The sequence below is a fragment of the Moschus berezovskii genome, chromosome 19 (genome assembly GCF_049115385.1).
Source record: "Moschus berezovskii isolate FMDL1 chromosome 19, NW_MosBer_1.0, whole genome shotgun sequence".
NCBI classification, from domain to species: Eukaryota; Metazoa; Chordata; class Mammalia; order Artiodactyla; family Moschidae; genus Moschus; species Moschus berezovskii.
In genome coordinates this window covers 56,794,455-56,810,896 of record NC_142478.1, presented here as the reverse complement: position 1 = coordinate 56,810,896, position 16,442 = coordinate 56,794,455, and the positions used below count along the sequence as shown (strand labels likewise).

General features: G+C 51.9%; 1 protein-coding gene across 1 annotated transcript; it reads left to right on the top strand.

The window, feature by feature from the left end:
• Positions 1 to 295: 295 nt before the first annotated feature.
• Positions 296 to 15,559, top strand: LOC129542715 (calcium release-activated calcium channel protein 1). The gene is made up of 2 exons (XM_055405383.2): positions 296 to 885; positions 14,535 to 15,559. Exons 1-2 carry the CDS (start codon positions 586 to 588, stop codon positions 15,138 to 15,140), a joined length of 906 nt encoding a protein of 301 aa, XP_055261358.1. The 5' UTR covers positions 296 to 585; the 3' UTR covers positions 15,141 to 15,559.
• Positions 15,560 to 16,442: the final 883 nt, after the last annotated feature.

Genomic DNA, 16,442 nt, shown 5'->3' with positions numbered 1-16,442 from the left:
TATTCCAAGGGGGAAACGGGCTTCAGGAAGCGACCAGAGGTGAATTCAGGTGGCCCGACCCAGGAGTCCGAGCTCTGGGAGAAGGGCCATAAGAGCAGCTGCGGAGATGGGAGGCGCCGGCAGCAGGAACAGAGAGAGGCCCGGGGGCTGAAGCGCTTCCAGGAAGAGGCGCGGGCGCTGACGGCGCCCGGCCAGGGACTGTGGGCGGTACCGTCCGATGGGACGAATCACATGACTCACGATGGCCACGCCCACCTCCGATGGGCGTGGCGCATTCAAATCAGCCCCGGCTGCGGCCAATCGTGTCGCTCGCCGAGGGTCCGGGCCCGGGGATCCGGGACGCTTGCTTGAGCGAAGGCTCTTGTCTCTGCTGCCCTGGGCTTTTGCAAGCGGCGCAGCGGGCCTGTAAGTTTATACTGTAGTCGCTTCTTCGAGCTGTTTGTTTCTGGCGGCCGGCCGGCTGAGGCCGGACCCGCGCTGGGGCCAGGCGGCGGCTTCCTCAAGCGGAGGCGGAGGTGCGGCGCGGGGTGGGGGCCGCTGCCCTAGCAGGCGCCCGGGCCGGCCCGCGCCTTTGCAGCGTGCTCCATGCATCCGGAGCCCGCCCCGCCCCCGAGCAGCAGCAGCCCCGAGCTTCCCCTCAGCGGCGGCAACAGCACCAGCGGCAGCCGCCGGAGCCGCCGCCGCAGCGGGGACGGGGAGCCCCCGGGGTCGCCGCCACCGCCGCCCGCCGTCACCTACCCGGACTGGATCGGCCAAAGTTACTCCGAGGTGATGAGCCTCAACGAGCACTCGATGCAGGCGCTGTCCTGGCGCAAACTCTACTTGAGCCGCGCCAAGCTCAAAGCCTCCAGCCGGACTTCGGCTCTGCTCTCCGGCTTCGCCATGGTGAGCTCGGGCCGCCTTGCCCTGCCCCCTCTCAGGTCCTGGCCGCTGCCTCCCACAGCCCCGACGGGGCGCACAGGGGAGCTGACTGGGAGGGCTAGAGGGTCTGGGGGTGAAGGGAAGAGCTGGGAGAAAGCTGTCGTGGACGATGGGAGGGCCGGAGGTGCTGGACATGAGAGGTGGGCAACAAGTGACACCCGTAGTGGGAGCCTGGGTATCATACAAATGTCCAGGGTTGGGGAGCTCAGATGGGCAATGCGCTTGATGCGGCGAGGAGGGAGAAACAGCAGGATGCTCGACATAGATGTAAGGAGTCCCATGCATGTTGAAGTGGAAGGGAAATTGACATAAGCAGTCTGATCTCTTTGGGAGCAGGTGTCAGGAGGTTGGGAGGAGAAGAACCCCTGAGCCATCTCCCTAGTGCCCCCACACTTGAGGCCAGAAGGAATTGGCCAGCTTCTTTTATTATCTAGCAGAGGGGATTTCCTGATACGCTTTCTCCTATTGTATTTTCCGAGGGCCTCAGGCTAGGGGTTTGACAACCACTCCCCACCCTCAGTTTCTGCTCCAGAAACTTGCCACTGAGTCACTGGGTGTGGGGGAGGAGGGTGGGACATGTTCCCATTGAATGGGCTCTTTCTTGATGTTGGGGGTAGGCTTAGTTTCCCCCATCCGCCCCCCCCCCTCCGTGTGCGCTGGGTTGGAGTGAGAACCAGCCTCTGACAGGTGGGGTAGGTGAGGCTGCAGGTTGGGCTGAGAAGTGACTCTGAGGATGCCTTCAGGCTGGGAATCCTGGAGTTTCCCAGGACAGCCACAGAACAAGTCCTGACCTCAGCCTGCATGGTTGGGGTCTGCCCCCGCCCCCAAGGTTTTTAGCCCAGAGCACTCTTGCCTCACTGGTGAGTGAGCTAAGCTCTTGACCTTGGGGGAGGGAGTGGCTGCACCCTTTGAGTTTTCTTGGGAAGGGAGTGTGTCTGGGACTCTCCCTGGGCTCCACAAACTTGCGGGTGATGCAAGGGAGTGAGAACTTTTTAGAAGCTCTAAGCAGGCCCAGAGTACCCTGGGCCATGGTGGCAAGACCAGCTGTCTGAGGTAGGGGACGCGCTTTCCTGGGTCTGCCCTTGCTGCTGCCTGTGCAACCTCAGACAAATCCCTCTATGGGCCTTGATTGATTCCTCAATTGGTGAATGAAGGCTGCTTCTCAGGAGTTTCTCTGACTTTAAGCATTTACTCAAGGACTTCCCTGGTGGTCCAGTGGCTAAGACTCCACTCTCCCAATGCAGGGGCCCTAGGTTTGATCCCTGGTCAGGGATCCCACATGCTGCAACTAAGAGTTCGTGTGCCACAATTAAGATGTGGTGCAGCCAAATAAATAATTTTTTCTTTGAAAAAAGAATTTAATCAAGGAAGCCTTTGAGAGGAAAGGATAGAATGTGTGTGTTTGTAAGAAGTGTCACTCTAGTTTTTAGTTTAGGCCTATAGGAAAGGATTCTGTTCCATCAGCCCCAAATCCTAGGAACAACTGACACTTAGCCAAGCACCCACCAGGTGCTTTGCACTGTGTAGGTGCCCTAACTGACACAGTAAGTCCTCCACTGCACTTGGAGGTAATTTTGGTGTGGGACCTTCCCAAGGCCACACAGCTCTCTTGCTGGAGCAGGATTTGAACCCAGGTTGGCTGGTATGCAGAACTCTCTTGGACACTTATGCAATTTGTGGTGTATGGAGCTCCGAGCCCCGTCCTGCCAGGGACCTCTTAGGACCAGGCCTTGTAGGGAATGAGAAATAGAGCAGAAAAACTTCTCTTGAGCAAAATAAAATGTTACAGTTAGGGGGAAGGGAGTGACACCAGCGGCTGTCAGCTCTTCAGAGCAGTGAAGTGTTTCAGATGGTGGGATGCCTGTTCCCATTTTTCTTGGGGTGGTAAATTTGTAGCTGCCCAGGCCCCTTCCCACGCCAGGAGCAGTGAGGAGACAACAGGTGAAGCTTTTCTGCCTTCTTAAGTTGTCTCTTAGAAGCCGGGCCTTCTGATCAGATGTCACCTCCCTCTTCCTCTTGCTAAGAACAGTGTGGGGAAGTCAGGCTGCAGGGGCGGCCGGTGGCACTTGGTGGGCCTTGACTCAACCAGACTGTCTCTTGGGGACCTTTATGCTACCCAACTGGGGTGGAGAAGGATTCCTGGCTCCAGCGATGAAATCCCCCAAGTTCTGCCAGCAGGGAAGGCTGAATCCCGTGCCCACTTCCATTCTGGGAAGGCACTTAACTGCATCTGCCATGAGTCTGCAAACAAGGGGGAGAGATGGGGTTGGGGTGGAGAGAAGGGCTCAACAGGGCAGGTCTGCCTGCACCCTGCCCCCACCGCAGGCACCCAGCCTTGTGAATGAGCCTCGGAGAGGAAGGGGTGCCATGCAGCCAGGTGCCATGGAAACGGAGTGAGCAGGTTTCCTGGACTACTCTCCCTTGGCCTGTGAGTCAGCACAACCAACTTCCTGCCCCTAGAGGGCTTCCTTCTGAGGGACTGGGAAACCCAGAAGAAGTGATATGATGTGACTTTTGATTTCCAAGGGGTAGAGAGTTGGTGAAGTTGCCAGACTCAGCCACACACAAGGTGAGATCAAGGGAAGGTCTCCCAGGAGCCTGGAGGGCATGGAGAGACTCCCCTTTCCTGGGTGGAAAGGCCTAGACAGCTACCCTGATGTGCTGGGGAGATAGGCAGTGGGACCTTAGGCAAGTGCCTTTACTCTCTGGGGGCAGTTTTCTCAGGAAATACATATCCTGCTCCCCCATGGACTTGCATGAAGAGTCCTTACAAGGTTCGCTTGGACCCTTAGGTGGGCCCTCTCTGGTCTACAGACAAGCATCCCACTCCTGATGGAGCTTCTGGAAATAGCACACCTTGTCTGGGTTCAGCATTCAGACTCCAAAACCAAGGGCCCAGGATGTAGAAGAGGATCAGCAGCCTGCAGGTGCTTCTTGAGCCTAGGGTACCGTGATTCAGGCCACCCCTGCCTCAGTTTACCTCTCAGCAAGAGGCAGCCAGCCTCAGCCTTGTCCTGTCTCCTGGGGCTATGGCGAGTGCATGCACGCACACACAGCAATCTTGGTTTCCTGGGGAGGGCAGCCTGTAATATTAGCCTAAGCAGAAGATAATTGGGAAGGTCAGCCTGTTGCCGTAAACAAAATGCTTTCCATGACCTGGGATCAATTATTTTTGGATTATCTGCCTCCTCAAGTTCTCTGCTCACCACCACCCTTTTGTTCCTAGGTTCCAGAGCGGGCTCAGAAGCAGCTTGGCATTTCTCTGAAAATGAGTTGGAAGGAAGGGCTCAAATCATAAGATTTTATTGAGCCTCTGTGACATGTCGGGAGTTCAGGGGGCCTGGAGATGAGTAAGAAGTTAGTATTAACTCCTCATGGTGCTAAGTACTCGTGGTAAATATTACCACTATTGATTGGGATCTTGGAATAGGTTGACACCTGCTGAGTACCCTCCTTGAACCATCTCTTGTGAGCTTCAGAATGGGGAGTGAGGGTAAGTGCCCAGTGAATGACTTATCTGAGGTTACCTGGCTGGGAAGCTTCCAGGCCCTGTGACTGTGGTGTGGCCCTACTGTTGTGGGAGATGAAGCACCAGGGAGAATGATGGAAGGACTGAGTCGGGAGGCTCGAGTATTGTAGAGTGAAGTAAAGAACAGGGACCCTGGAGCCAGACTGCTTGAGTGGGATGCAGATCCCTGCTCTGCCGCTTAGAACTGTGAGATGCTGGGGAAGTTGCTTAATGTGTCTGGGCCTCAGTTTCCTCAGCTGTGAAATGGGAGTAATAGCAATAACCAACCTCAATGGCTCATTGTGACGGTTCATTTGTATCTGCAAAGCACTTAAAATATACGTGGTCCAGGTGTGACAGCAACTCACTCACCCTTGTTCCCATAATGTTGAGACTACTTTTTTTTGGTCAATCAGTATGCAGGATCCTAGTTTCCTGACCAGGGATTGAACTCCAGGCCCAAGGCATTGAAACTGCTAGGAAATTCCTGGGACTGCTTTTATGAGAGTTAACTGGTTTAGAAGGAGAAGGCAATGGCAAGCTACTCCAGTACTCTTGCCTAGAAAATCCCATGGATGGAGGAGCCTGGTAGGCTGCAGTCCATGGGGTCACTAAGGGTCGGACACGACTGAGTGACTTCACTTTCACTTTTCACTTTCACACATTGGAGAAGGAAATGGCAACCCACTCCAGTGTTCTTGCCTGGAGAATCCCAGGGAAGGGGGAGCCCAGTGGGCTTCCGTCTATGGGGTCACACAGAGTCGGACACGACTGAAGTGACTTAGCAGCAGCAGCAACTGGTTTAGAAGAATGTGATTCCAGCTAAGCCTTATGGGTGGTAGAGTAGAGTTGAGAAAGAACCCTCTATCAGAGGAAGCATCGGGAGCAAAGTTACAGGGATGAGAAATGATAAGGTCTCAGGGAAGGAAAGGCAGAGAGTCTGGTGGGGCTGGAGTTGAAGTCATGTCCGGGAACAGTAGAGGAAGGTGACTCTTTCCAGACTAGACAGTGCAAGGTCTTCTGATATAGGCAGTGGGGAGCCAGGGAAGATTTTGGAGCAAAAGAGTTCCATGATGAATTTTTTTAATATGTTTATTCATTTATTTATATTTGGCTGAGTTGGGTGTTCGTTGCAGTACACCACGTGGGGTCTCAGTCCCCTGACCAGGGATTAAACCCGAGTCTCCTGCATTGGAAGGCCGATTCTTAACTGCTAGACCACCAGGGAAGTCCCATGATGAATTCTTGAATAATGTTGATGATGTTACTATTTACTGAACACCAGGCATGAGCCTGGACCTTTTTTTTTTTTCCATTCATTTTTTTAACCCTCAGAACAGTCCTTAAAGGTATGTACTGTAGGTGAGGAAACTAAAAGGCTCACCAAGGTCGCAATCATCCAGCTAGTAGATTTCAAGCCATGGTCTGTCTGACTTGGAGCCTTTTCCACTCAATCACCCTCTTGCCATGTCCCATGTAGCTGGCTGAAAACTGGGTCTTCGAAGTCTTACAGATGGATCCTTCTGTACGCTGAGTCGGTATAAATGGAATTTTGTTAAATGCCCCAAGGGAAAGGCACTCCCTGCCTAGCTGAGAAGCCTTTTGGAAAACTTCACAAGTGCCTGTGCACGTGTCTGGGGTTTTCAGCCAGGGTCTGTGTTGAGCTCTGCTGGTTTCTGGGTCCGGGGCTGGTGAAGGAGAGTTGTAGGGTTTCCCAAGGTGACACTGTGATAATCAGTGTTGGGAAGGAGTTCCCTTGGAGAAATAAAACTGTGACAGTTTATGGGGAGTCCCTGGTGGTTAAGACTCCGCCCTTCTGCAGGGGATGCAGGTTCGATCCCTGGCCAGGGAACTAAGGTCCCACATGCCACATTCAGTTCAATCGCACAGTCGTGTCCAACTCTTTGTGACCCTATGGACTGAAGCACACCAGGCTTCCCTGTCCATCACCAGCTCCTGGAGCTTAGTCAAACTCATGTCCATTGAGTCGGTGATGCCATCCAACCATCTCATCCTCTGTTGTCCCCTTCTCCTCCCGCCTTCAGTCTTTCCCAGTATCAGGGTCTTTTCCAGTGAGTCAGCTCTTCACATCAGGTGCCAAAATATTGGAGTTTCAGCTTCAGCATCAGTCCTTCCAGTGAATGAATATTCAGGACTGATTTCCTTTAGAATGGACTGGTTGGATCTCCTTGCAGTCCAAGGACGTAGTGCTACCAATAAAAAATTAATTAATACTATTAATAAAAACTGTGACAGGTTGCACTTTTTAAATTTCTTGGCCAGGCTGTGCAGCATGGGGGATCTTAGTCCCCCAACCTGGGCTTGAACCAACGTTCCCTGCAGTGGAAGCACAGAGGTTTACCCACTGGACCACCAGGGAAGCCCTAAAACTTCTGAGAAAATTTAAACAAGAGCAAGTTTCTCTCTGGTGGAACTTCTTCTCAGGGGGCCTTTAATATGCTTCCCAGAAGGGAATGCCCCAAACTGATAGAACCACAAACTCTTCAGAGGAGAATCCTCTGGGACCATGGTTTGACATTCCTTTTTAGGAGCATTGATCTAACCCAATAATGGGCCACCTTTTTCTGTGAAGTAAATGTTTTCAGCTTTGCTGGCCACGCAGTTCAGTGGTAACTACAGGTGTCCCCCCCTACCTTTCACAAGTTCACTTTACACCTCCTTGATTTTACAGAAGACCTGCATTTGTACCTGTTTTCGCTAGCCCGAAAGAAACCCAAAGAGAATTTTTACTTTTACCAAAAAATGGTGAAAGTCGAAAATAGCATGCAGCATTTGGTTTGCAGCTAGCGGTTATAGAGGCAGCATATGCCCTGAGGGGTAAGACTGATACCACCAAGCTCCTTTCCTGGGAATCACACTCAGCATCTCGGCATCAAGCTGTCAGAGTGCTGAGCTGTGTCTGTGAGCATCAGTGCTTTAATCTCAGTTTATTTGTGCATATGTTAGCAAGGTATCTCCTATGGTAATTGCTCCGTCCCTTTAGGCCATTTCAGCTCATGAATGGTTTCAGAGATACATTACAGGGGGAAACCTGTACTCAGTTCTGTTCTTCTAGCTTGAAAGCAGCCATAGACCTTAGGTGAGTGAGTGAGCGTGGCTGTGTGCTAATAGAACTTCATTTGCAGAAAGTACATTGCAGGCCAGTTTGGCGCCCTCTGGTCTAGGCCGTGGTCTCCAACAACGCTTTGAGGGCACACCCCACTCAGAATATTGTCAACATTAGACTCAGCATTCGTACATAGATATATGGTAATGTATGATATGAGTGCTAATAAAGTGTGAGTATTAAAAGGTACATAGGCGAGCCAGTGCTTAAGACCCTGTGCTTCCACTGCAGGGGTTGTGGGTTTGAGCCCTGGTTGGGGAACTAAGATCCCTCAAGTCACACAGCATGGCCAAAAAATAAAAATTAAAAAAATAAACGAATTATTTTAAGGTACATAGAACTTCCCTGGTGGTCCAGTGGTTAGGACTCAGCACTTTCACTGCCAGGGCCCAGGTTCAGTCCCTGGTTGGGGAACTGAAGTAAGTAAAAACACAATATTGAAAAATTTAAAGGATGAGCTAAAAAAGGAATGTCATGAGAGCTCTCCTGTGGTGGTCTGGTTTCCAATGGATCACAGAGGATTGTCTTCAGGCACTTTTAGAGACCCTGGGTCAATTCTGACCTTCATTTATTCCTTTAACATTCATTTCCTGAGGCCCCTAGAGGGACAAGGGAAGTGTGGGGAAGCTAGAGAAGCAGGAAAGTAGAGGGGAGGAAACTGGACATGTCGTTACATCTGCAGAACGTGTTTGGCAAGTGCAGTGGTGGAGGAGCCTCGGTGGACAGACGCTTATCACCATCTGAAAATACCTGCCTACACCTTCAGTGCCTGTCATCCTCCCTGGGGCAGGGATTCTTCCGTCTGTCTTCCTGCTTTCTTGGTCTCCAGCAGAGCCACAAGATCCTCCAGGCACATAGTAAGTTCTCAGAAAAAGTTCATAAGGGCAATTCCCTGGCAGTCCATTCGTTAGGACTTGGCTCTTGCACTACTCAGGGTGCAGGTTCGATCCCCGATCAGTGAACTGACGTCCCATAAGCCTCGCAGCACCACCAAAGAAAAAAAAAAATGTTCATGATTGAATGAATGGCCCCATCCTCACTTGGAGCGCCCTGGAACAGAGGTAACTTGGGAGACAGAGACTGGAGGTGCTCAAAATTAGCCGGATGAACAGAAAGACTAGACCTGTTCTCTGCCCCCTCCTGCAGCTTCAGCCTGTTAGTGACTCGTGACAAGAAGTGAGTCGCAACCAGCATTTTAATTTTTTATTGGAAGAAGAGTGGAATGAAATAGAAAGCAGCTGCATGCGTCACATGTTGTAAGAGTAGACTGGATTAGCATGCTTTAAAGATAATTATTGTTTGGGGAAACTTGTTTCTTTTATAAGTGGGTATGTGTCTATTTATGGAAACCTTTGGAATACTGCACTGTAGTGGTCAGAAAAGTTTGTAAACTCTTAGAGGAGCCCTCAATCCTCTCTTAATAGATGGTTTGCATCTGAGGTGGGGGCCGCAGGCTCAGACGGCCCTGGGTGACCCAGGGTGACTGTGGCTTAGCGGCCCGAGTGATCAGGAGAAGTGCAGGCTGGGGAAGGCAGAGTTATGTCTCCCAGCTGTTGGGCGCCCGGGTCGAGCCAGGCATGGGAGGGCTGCCTCAGAGGGGCCCAGCCTTCTAGACGCCAGGTGGCAAGCGTTCTCCAGGGAGCCCAGCAGAAGTGAGGAGAGGTGGTTGGTATCCGGGTGTGGTGGGCAGACACCCAGCAAAGCCAGCCAGCCCCTACCCTTCTTGGGATCACAGGCACCTTTTCTTAGCCCATGCATGAGGTTTGATGTCCCCGTGGGGGGTGGGGGAGGGAGGCATTGGAGGTCTACAGACCAGAGTGACATGGGGCTGGTGGTCCCTCGCCCCTCCTTACCCTTTAGGACTCATGTGTCCAGGTTTAAGCAGGCCTGTGGCTGGCTGGGAGCTGTTTATTTTGGGTTAACGGCCCAGCACTCTGGCTATATTTACCTTTCGAAGCTGCTTGCAATCTGATCTGATTTGATCTCTCTGGGACTCAGCTGGGGCCCTGGGAGTCGCCTGCCAGATTCCACGAGGCCCTCCTGGCTTTACCCTCCCTATTCTTGGGGAGATTTCCCAAGTGGGACACATTCTGAAAAAAGCAGTCGTTTTTCTGCTTGTGAACAGTTCTCGTCAGGAGACCTGATCTGTGTCAGCCATCCCTTCCCACAGCGCCAGGACATGGAGCTTGGTCCCCCAGGTGGGGACAGTACCTAGAGCCAGCTGGTGTGGTCAAGTTCCAGGAACTATAGGGTCCAGCACGGTTGATGGGGTTTCTTCTGGAGCCCATCCTCCTCCTTGAAGGAGCTCAGTTCGCACGCTGAGCTGCCCAGCCTACCTAACCCCCTCCTCCCGGCTTAGGACCTCAGGGGAAGTTCTGAAGTCCCCTGGCCAGGTGTGTCCCAACAGCTGCAGTGTTCTGGCTCTGGGGCATGACAAATGTTGTGGCAAGTGTTGTCCCTGTTCCGCTGTGGTGGTCAGCTGTGCTTTGGGCACACATTCTCCTTCTACCCAGGGTTTCTAGCAGGGGCAGCCTTAGAAAGAGGCAGACTGGGTCCAGAGTGGGGCGTCTGAGCCCCTCACCCTCCCTAGGGGACAGAACATGGGGTCAGCTCTCACCAGCCTCAGCTGAGGGCATCCAGGAGCTATTCGTCTTCCACTTTAAGCCCTGTGTTTTTCTTTTTAACCGAGATTTATTGAGTACCTTCTGTGGGCTGGCCCTTTGTTAAACACATGTCAAGACCTCATTTAATCTCCTTGGTGATTGTCTTAGTCTGTCTGGGCTGCTAAAACAGAATACCACAGCCTGGGTGGCTTATAAACAACAGATATTTATTTCTCACCGTTCAGGAGGCTACAAGTCTAAGATCAAGGTGCCAACAAATGCAGCGTCTGGTAAGGGGCTGACTTGCTAGTTCATAGACACTGTCTTACTACTCGCTGTGTTCTCACAGGGCAAGAGTGGTGAGGGGGTCTCTGGGGGTTTTCTTTTATAAGGGCGCTAATCCTATTGCAAGGGCACCACCCTCATGACCTAATCACCCCAAAGACCCTACCTCCTAACACTATCACCTTGGGGGTTAGGATTTCAAATATGAATTTAGAGTGTTCACAGACATTCAGTCTGTAGTAGCAGGTGTGAGGAAAATGCTGTTAACCCCTTTGCACACAGGCTTTAGAGCTAAGTGCACTTAAGTATAGATCCTCCACTCAACAGCAGAATAACGCTTGGGACTGCTGACTTCACCTCTCTGAGCTTCAGTTTCCTCATTTGTGAAAATGTAATAATAGTGTTGCTAATAAAGTAATAATAGTGTTGCTAATAATCATTGATGGGCTTCCCAGGTGACTCAGTGGTAAAGAATCTGCCTGCCAATGCAGGAGACACAGGAGACGTGAGTTCAGTCCCTGAGTCGGGAAGATCCCCCAGAGGAGGAAATGGCAACCCACTCCAGTATTCTTGCCTGGGAAATCCCATGGACAGAGGAGCCTGGCGGGTTACAGTCCATGGGGTCGCAGAGTTGGTCATGACTGAGCAACTAACACACACACACAGCCGATTAACAATGTTGTGACAGTTTCAGGTGCATAGCGGAGTGACTCAGCCATACATATACATGTATCCATCACTGACGCTTTATTAAGTGTAATATAGATGTATGTATGCATGCCAGGTCTTGTGCTAAGGGCTTTATTCATTAATCTACTGAATCCTTGTAACAACCCCTGTGGCACTGAGAGCTTGCCAGTTTTGTAAGTGGAGGACTCAGTTTACTCTTAATGGCTCTCTGGAGATAGAGATACCAGGTTTAAGGGAACAGATTGGTTACTGTATATGTTGGCATGTCCCCCCTCCCCTCCCCATATAGGCACCCAGCTCTGGGCCCCATGTACCTGATGGGTCTGGATGTTTCCAGTGAGTGAAACAATAGCCCGTGGGCCTAGAGCAACTAAGCAGCTGGCTTTCCTGCTCGTCCTTTCTCCAGTTTCAGCTTCCAGGGCAGCAGGCCAAAACAGGAAGAGGAAGTGCTGGGTGGTGGGGAGGAGGCAGGAGGTATGCCCTGCTGGGGGTGCCCCCCTTTTCCAGCATGGTCAGGCCTAAGGACAGAGACCAGGGAGCCCGGGGTACAGCCCTTAACCCGCCGTGCCCTGATGCCCTAAGTGCTAAGAAATCTCAGCATTGGCCTTAGGCCACCAGTAATCCTAAAAATGGCCCAAATCCTCATGGCGCACTGCCCCAGATTTATGTGAACTTAAAACATTTTACAAACTCCTGGGCTGAGAAGTTTATACAACCATCAGTTGTGGGAATTCCAAGACAAAAGTCTGCGAATCTTGTGGAAATTGTCTGAAAAGCCCTATGACTATATATACCTGGGTGTCTTAAGAAACATCCAGTGTTTTCACCAGATTCTCAAAGTATCTGACCCCAAATCAACTCTAGATGGTGACCTTAGTCTTGCCACGTCCCCTCCTTTGTCAGGGACAAAGGGAAGGAGGGTCTTGATCAAGGTCACCCAGGGGGAAGCAGGGGTGATTCTGGAGCCAAAACTCAGGCTTGCCAATTTGGCTTTGGTGTCCTCAGCTCAGGTTGGGGGATAGAAACCCAGCCCAGGCAGGGGTTTTCATACAGAGATGCTGGGATTGGGAGTGAAGTTTTTAAACTGAATTACAACGATACTAATAAAGCTCCTTTTATTGAGGGTTTACTCTAGGCCAGGCACTAAGGATTTGAAGTGAAGTGAAAGTCACTCAGTCGGTTCAACTGTTTGAGACCCCATGGACTGTACAGTCCATGGAGTTCTCCAGGCCAGAATACTGGAGTGGGTAGCCTTTCCCTTCTCCAGGGGATCTTCCCAACCCAGGGGTCGAACCCAGATCTCCCACATTGCAGGCAGATTCTTTACCGAGTCACAAGGGAAGCCCAAGAATGCTGGAGTGGGTAACCTATCCCTTCTTCAGCATATCTTCCCAACCCAGGAATCAAACCAGGGTCTCCTGCATTGCAGGCAGATTCTTTACCAGTTGAGCTATCAGGGAAGCCCAAGGATTTGATGTAGGATTAATTCAGTCCTCACAACTCTCTGAGTTGTGTACTAGTATTCTGGGTTTTTTTTTAATATTTATTTATTTGGCTGCACTGGGTCTTAGTTGTGGTGCTTGAGATCTTCAGTCTTCATTGCAACACATGGAATCTTTAGTAGCAGCATGCAGACTGTTGGCATGTGGCACTTGGAATCTAGTTCCCCGACCAGGGATCAAACCCAGTGCCCCTGCATTGGGAGCGTGGAGTCTTAGCCACTGGACTACCAGGGAAGTCCCTGGGTTTTTGTTTGTTCAGCCATGCTGTGCAGCGTGCAGGATCTTTGTTCCCCGACCAGGGATCAAACATTGACAGTGAAATTGCTGAGTCCTAACCCTGTAGTGCCAGGGAATTGCCCCTATAGTCCCTTTTTTCTTTTTTTTTACAGATGAGGAAACCGAGGCTCAGAAAGTTGAAGGAACTTGCCAGAGTCACACAGCCTAATAAAGGGCAGAGGAGTCAGGGCTTGAAGCAGGCAGCCTGGCTCCAGAGCCCGTGCTCCTAACCACTGCCCCACACTGCCTTTCCAGGCCTCAGAAGGCTGAGGAGGTACAATAAATGAAAGCAGACAGGGCCAGGTATTACAGGCAAGAAAGCTGGAAGGAAGGAGCCCACTCCCTCCCCAGGAGTAAGGAGGGATCAGGGCAGGTATGGAGCTTGTGGGTACATTTTAGCCTCAGACCTCCCCCTTCTGAGCCTGGCACATACACAGCGAACCCTTTATAAAGGGTCATTCTCCTTAATGGTATTGCCATTGGCACTTGCGCCCCAGTCTCTGGCCTCAGCAGGCAGCCCCTGGCAGTGTGCCCACCACCCGCTTCTCCCAGCCCAGATCTGATGAGCTGGCTTCTTTACATGGGGGTGATTTGCAAGGCCCAGGTGAGAGGAGGTGGGTGGCGGGGCCTGGAGCATGCCCCTGGTAACCCCGGATCCACAGGTCTCCAGGAACTGGAGAGCAGCTAGTACGTCATCGCTGGGGCTCTGAGCCCAGCGCTGGGGCCGGAGGAGGAGATGGCCCCAGGGCTTGCGATCTGCACTGCAGCACCCTATCACAGCCCGTGTCCCTTCTGGGAAGCCTCTCTTGATGCCTTTGTGGTTGGTGCTCTGTGTTCTCAGAAAGGGCCTGGTATGACTTGGGAGGGCCTTCATCTCTTCACCCCACGCCTCTTCTTATGCCCAGAGCAAGGCAAGAAAAAACCTCGGGAGGGTGCCTTTTTTCATTAATGTAAATTTTTTTAGTCATAGTGAAATTTACGTACAACTTACCATTTTAACCATTTGTTGTGACTACTATTTGGAGGGTGTTTATCATGTACTGAAAGTGTTAGTTGCTCAGTTGTGTCCATCTCTTTGGGACTCTCTGGACTGTCGCCTGCCAGACTTCTTTGTCCATGAAATTCTCCAGGCAAGATACTGGAGTGGGTTGCCATTTCCTCCTCCAGGGGATCTTCCCGACTCAGGGATCAAATCCAGGTCTCCTGCGTTGCAGGCAGATTCTTTACCGTCTGAGCCACTAGGGAGGCCCAGTACTAGGAACTCTCATTTAATTGTTAAAATGAGCCTATTAACTGATATGATGTCCCTCTTTTACAAATAAAAATGCTGAAACTCAGAGAGGTTCAGTGACTTTCCCAAGGATAAATAGCTCAAGAGTAGCAGAACTGCGATTCAAATCCAGGCAGCCTGGCCTCAAGCCTATTCTCTTTACCAGTACGTTCTGCCATTTTTCAACCCGAAGTGGGTGGTTCTAGCATCCCTGTTATACAGATAACAGAAGCTGAGGCTCAGAGAGGCCTCAGAGTGACTTACCCAGGGTCCCAGAGCCTGACGGGAGGAGAGCCTCTGAGCCGTGACCGTGCTTGTCACTCAGCCCACCTCTCCCCGCTCTTCCCCGCAGGTGGCAATGGTGGAGGTGCAACTGGACGCTGACCACGACTACCCGCCAGGGCTGCTCATAGCCTTCAGCGCCTGCACCACAGTTCTGGTGGCCGTGCACCTGTTCGCGCTCATGATCAGCACCTGCATCCTGCCCAACATCGAGGCCGTGAGCAACGTGCACAACCTCAACTCGGTCAAGGAGTCGCCCCATGAGCGCATGCACCGCCACATCGAGCTGGCCTGGGCCTTCTCCACCGTCATCGGCACGCTGCTCTTCCTGGCCGAGGTCGTGCTGCTCTGCTGGGTCAAGTTCTTGCCCCTCAAGAAGCAGCCGGGCCAGCTGCGGCCCACCAGCAAACCCCCGGCCGGTGGGGCGGCCGCCAACGTCAGCAGCACCGGCGGCATCACCCCAGGCCAGGCCGCCGCCATCGCCTCCACCACCATCATGGTCCCCTTCGGCCTGATCTTTATCGTCTTTGCCGTCCACTTCTACCGCTCACTGGTCAGCCATAAGACAGACCGACAGTTCCAGGAACTCAACGAACTGGCCGAGTTTGCCCGCCTACAGGACCAGCTAGACCACAGAGGGGACCACCCCCTGACCCCGGGGAGCCACTATGCCTAAGCCCTCCCGGGGCTGGGCAGTTCAGAGCTTTGGCCTTACGCGCTTCCCCACGACCTTGTCCTACCCCAGCCTCAAGGACAGCGTGTGCAGGGGGCTGGGCTTTCGTCGGGGTGGGGGTGGGGAGGCAGAAAGTGGAGGAAAGAGGCTTTTTTTTTTTTAAAGAGAAGTTACTGCACTTTGAAACTTTCCTCTAAGAGAATAAGCACTTCCTGTTCTTCCAGCTCCAGGTTCACCTCCTGCTCAGAGGCCGCCACCGGGAGCCAGAGTGGGGACAAACGCTCCCTTTGTCCCTCCTCCTCCCCCGAGCAGGTCCCACCTGGATGCCTCCTGTTCTTTCCGTCTTGACCCTCCCTCCCCGTTCAGCGTCGGGTGTGTGCGTGTGTGCGCGTGTGAACACAGAAATATACTCATAAGGGACACCTCCTCTTGTGTCTGTATTTGTTGGGTCTGAACTGCCTGGCGTTTCTCCCAGTGGCCCAGTCAGGTGAGCCTCTAAGCAAAAGAAAAAAAAAAAATTCAACATTTTGGGATATTTCCAACCTATCTGAAAAAGTTGCATGAGCAGTAACTGAAATGTCTATGTAGGCAGTTCTTATCATTCACAGTTGTTTTATAGTTACAGAACACTGAATTAATTGAATGCTGAACCATTGCTCCTAAGAGAAAGGGGTTAGGTTCCTGTGAGCATCTGATCACTTTTTTTTTTAAGTCTATTGAATTTGTTACAGTACTGCTTCTGTTTTGGTTTTTTGGCCAGGCAGCATGTGTGATCTTAGCTCCCCTACCAGGGATCGAACCTGCACCCACTGTGGGCATTGAAAGGCCAAGTCCTAACTACTGGACCGCCAGGGAACTCACTGCATGTTTCTTTCTAAAGACACCTTACTTAAAATATATTTTTTAAAGATACCTTAATAGCATTGAATTTATACATTATCACAGCAGCACTGTTGCTTATTTGTAACACACACATGTATGTTCCCCGTAAGGCATGTCACTCTTCCTGTACTCCGAACACTATAGACAGTGCTTCATTGCTACCCTTGGAGGTCATTTTAAATAGTGAAATCACCAACTTTTAAAAGCCCCAAAATATGAGGGCTTTTAAAACCCCCAAACCCTGCCCTCCCTCCGCCCCTCGCCTCTCTCTCCTCTCCAGGTGGAGGTGGGTGGTGGCAGGGGGGATGTGTCAGCAGCCCCCCGACAGGCAACCAGGTGCCACTGGGCGCATTTCTACCATGGCGATGTGCCACTACTGACTCTGGGACAACGGGGAAGGCCTGTGGGGATGGTGGCTTAGGG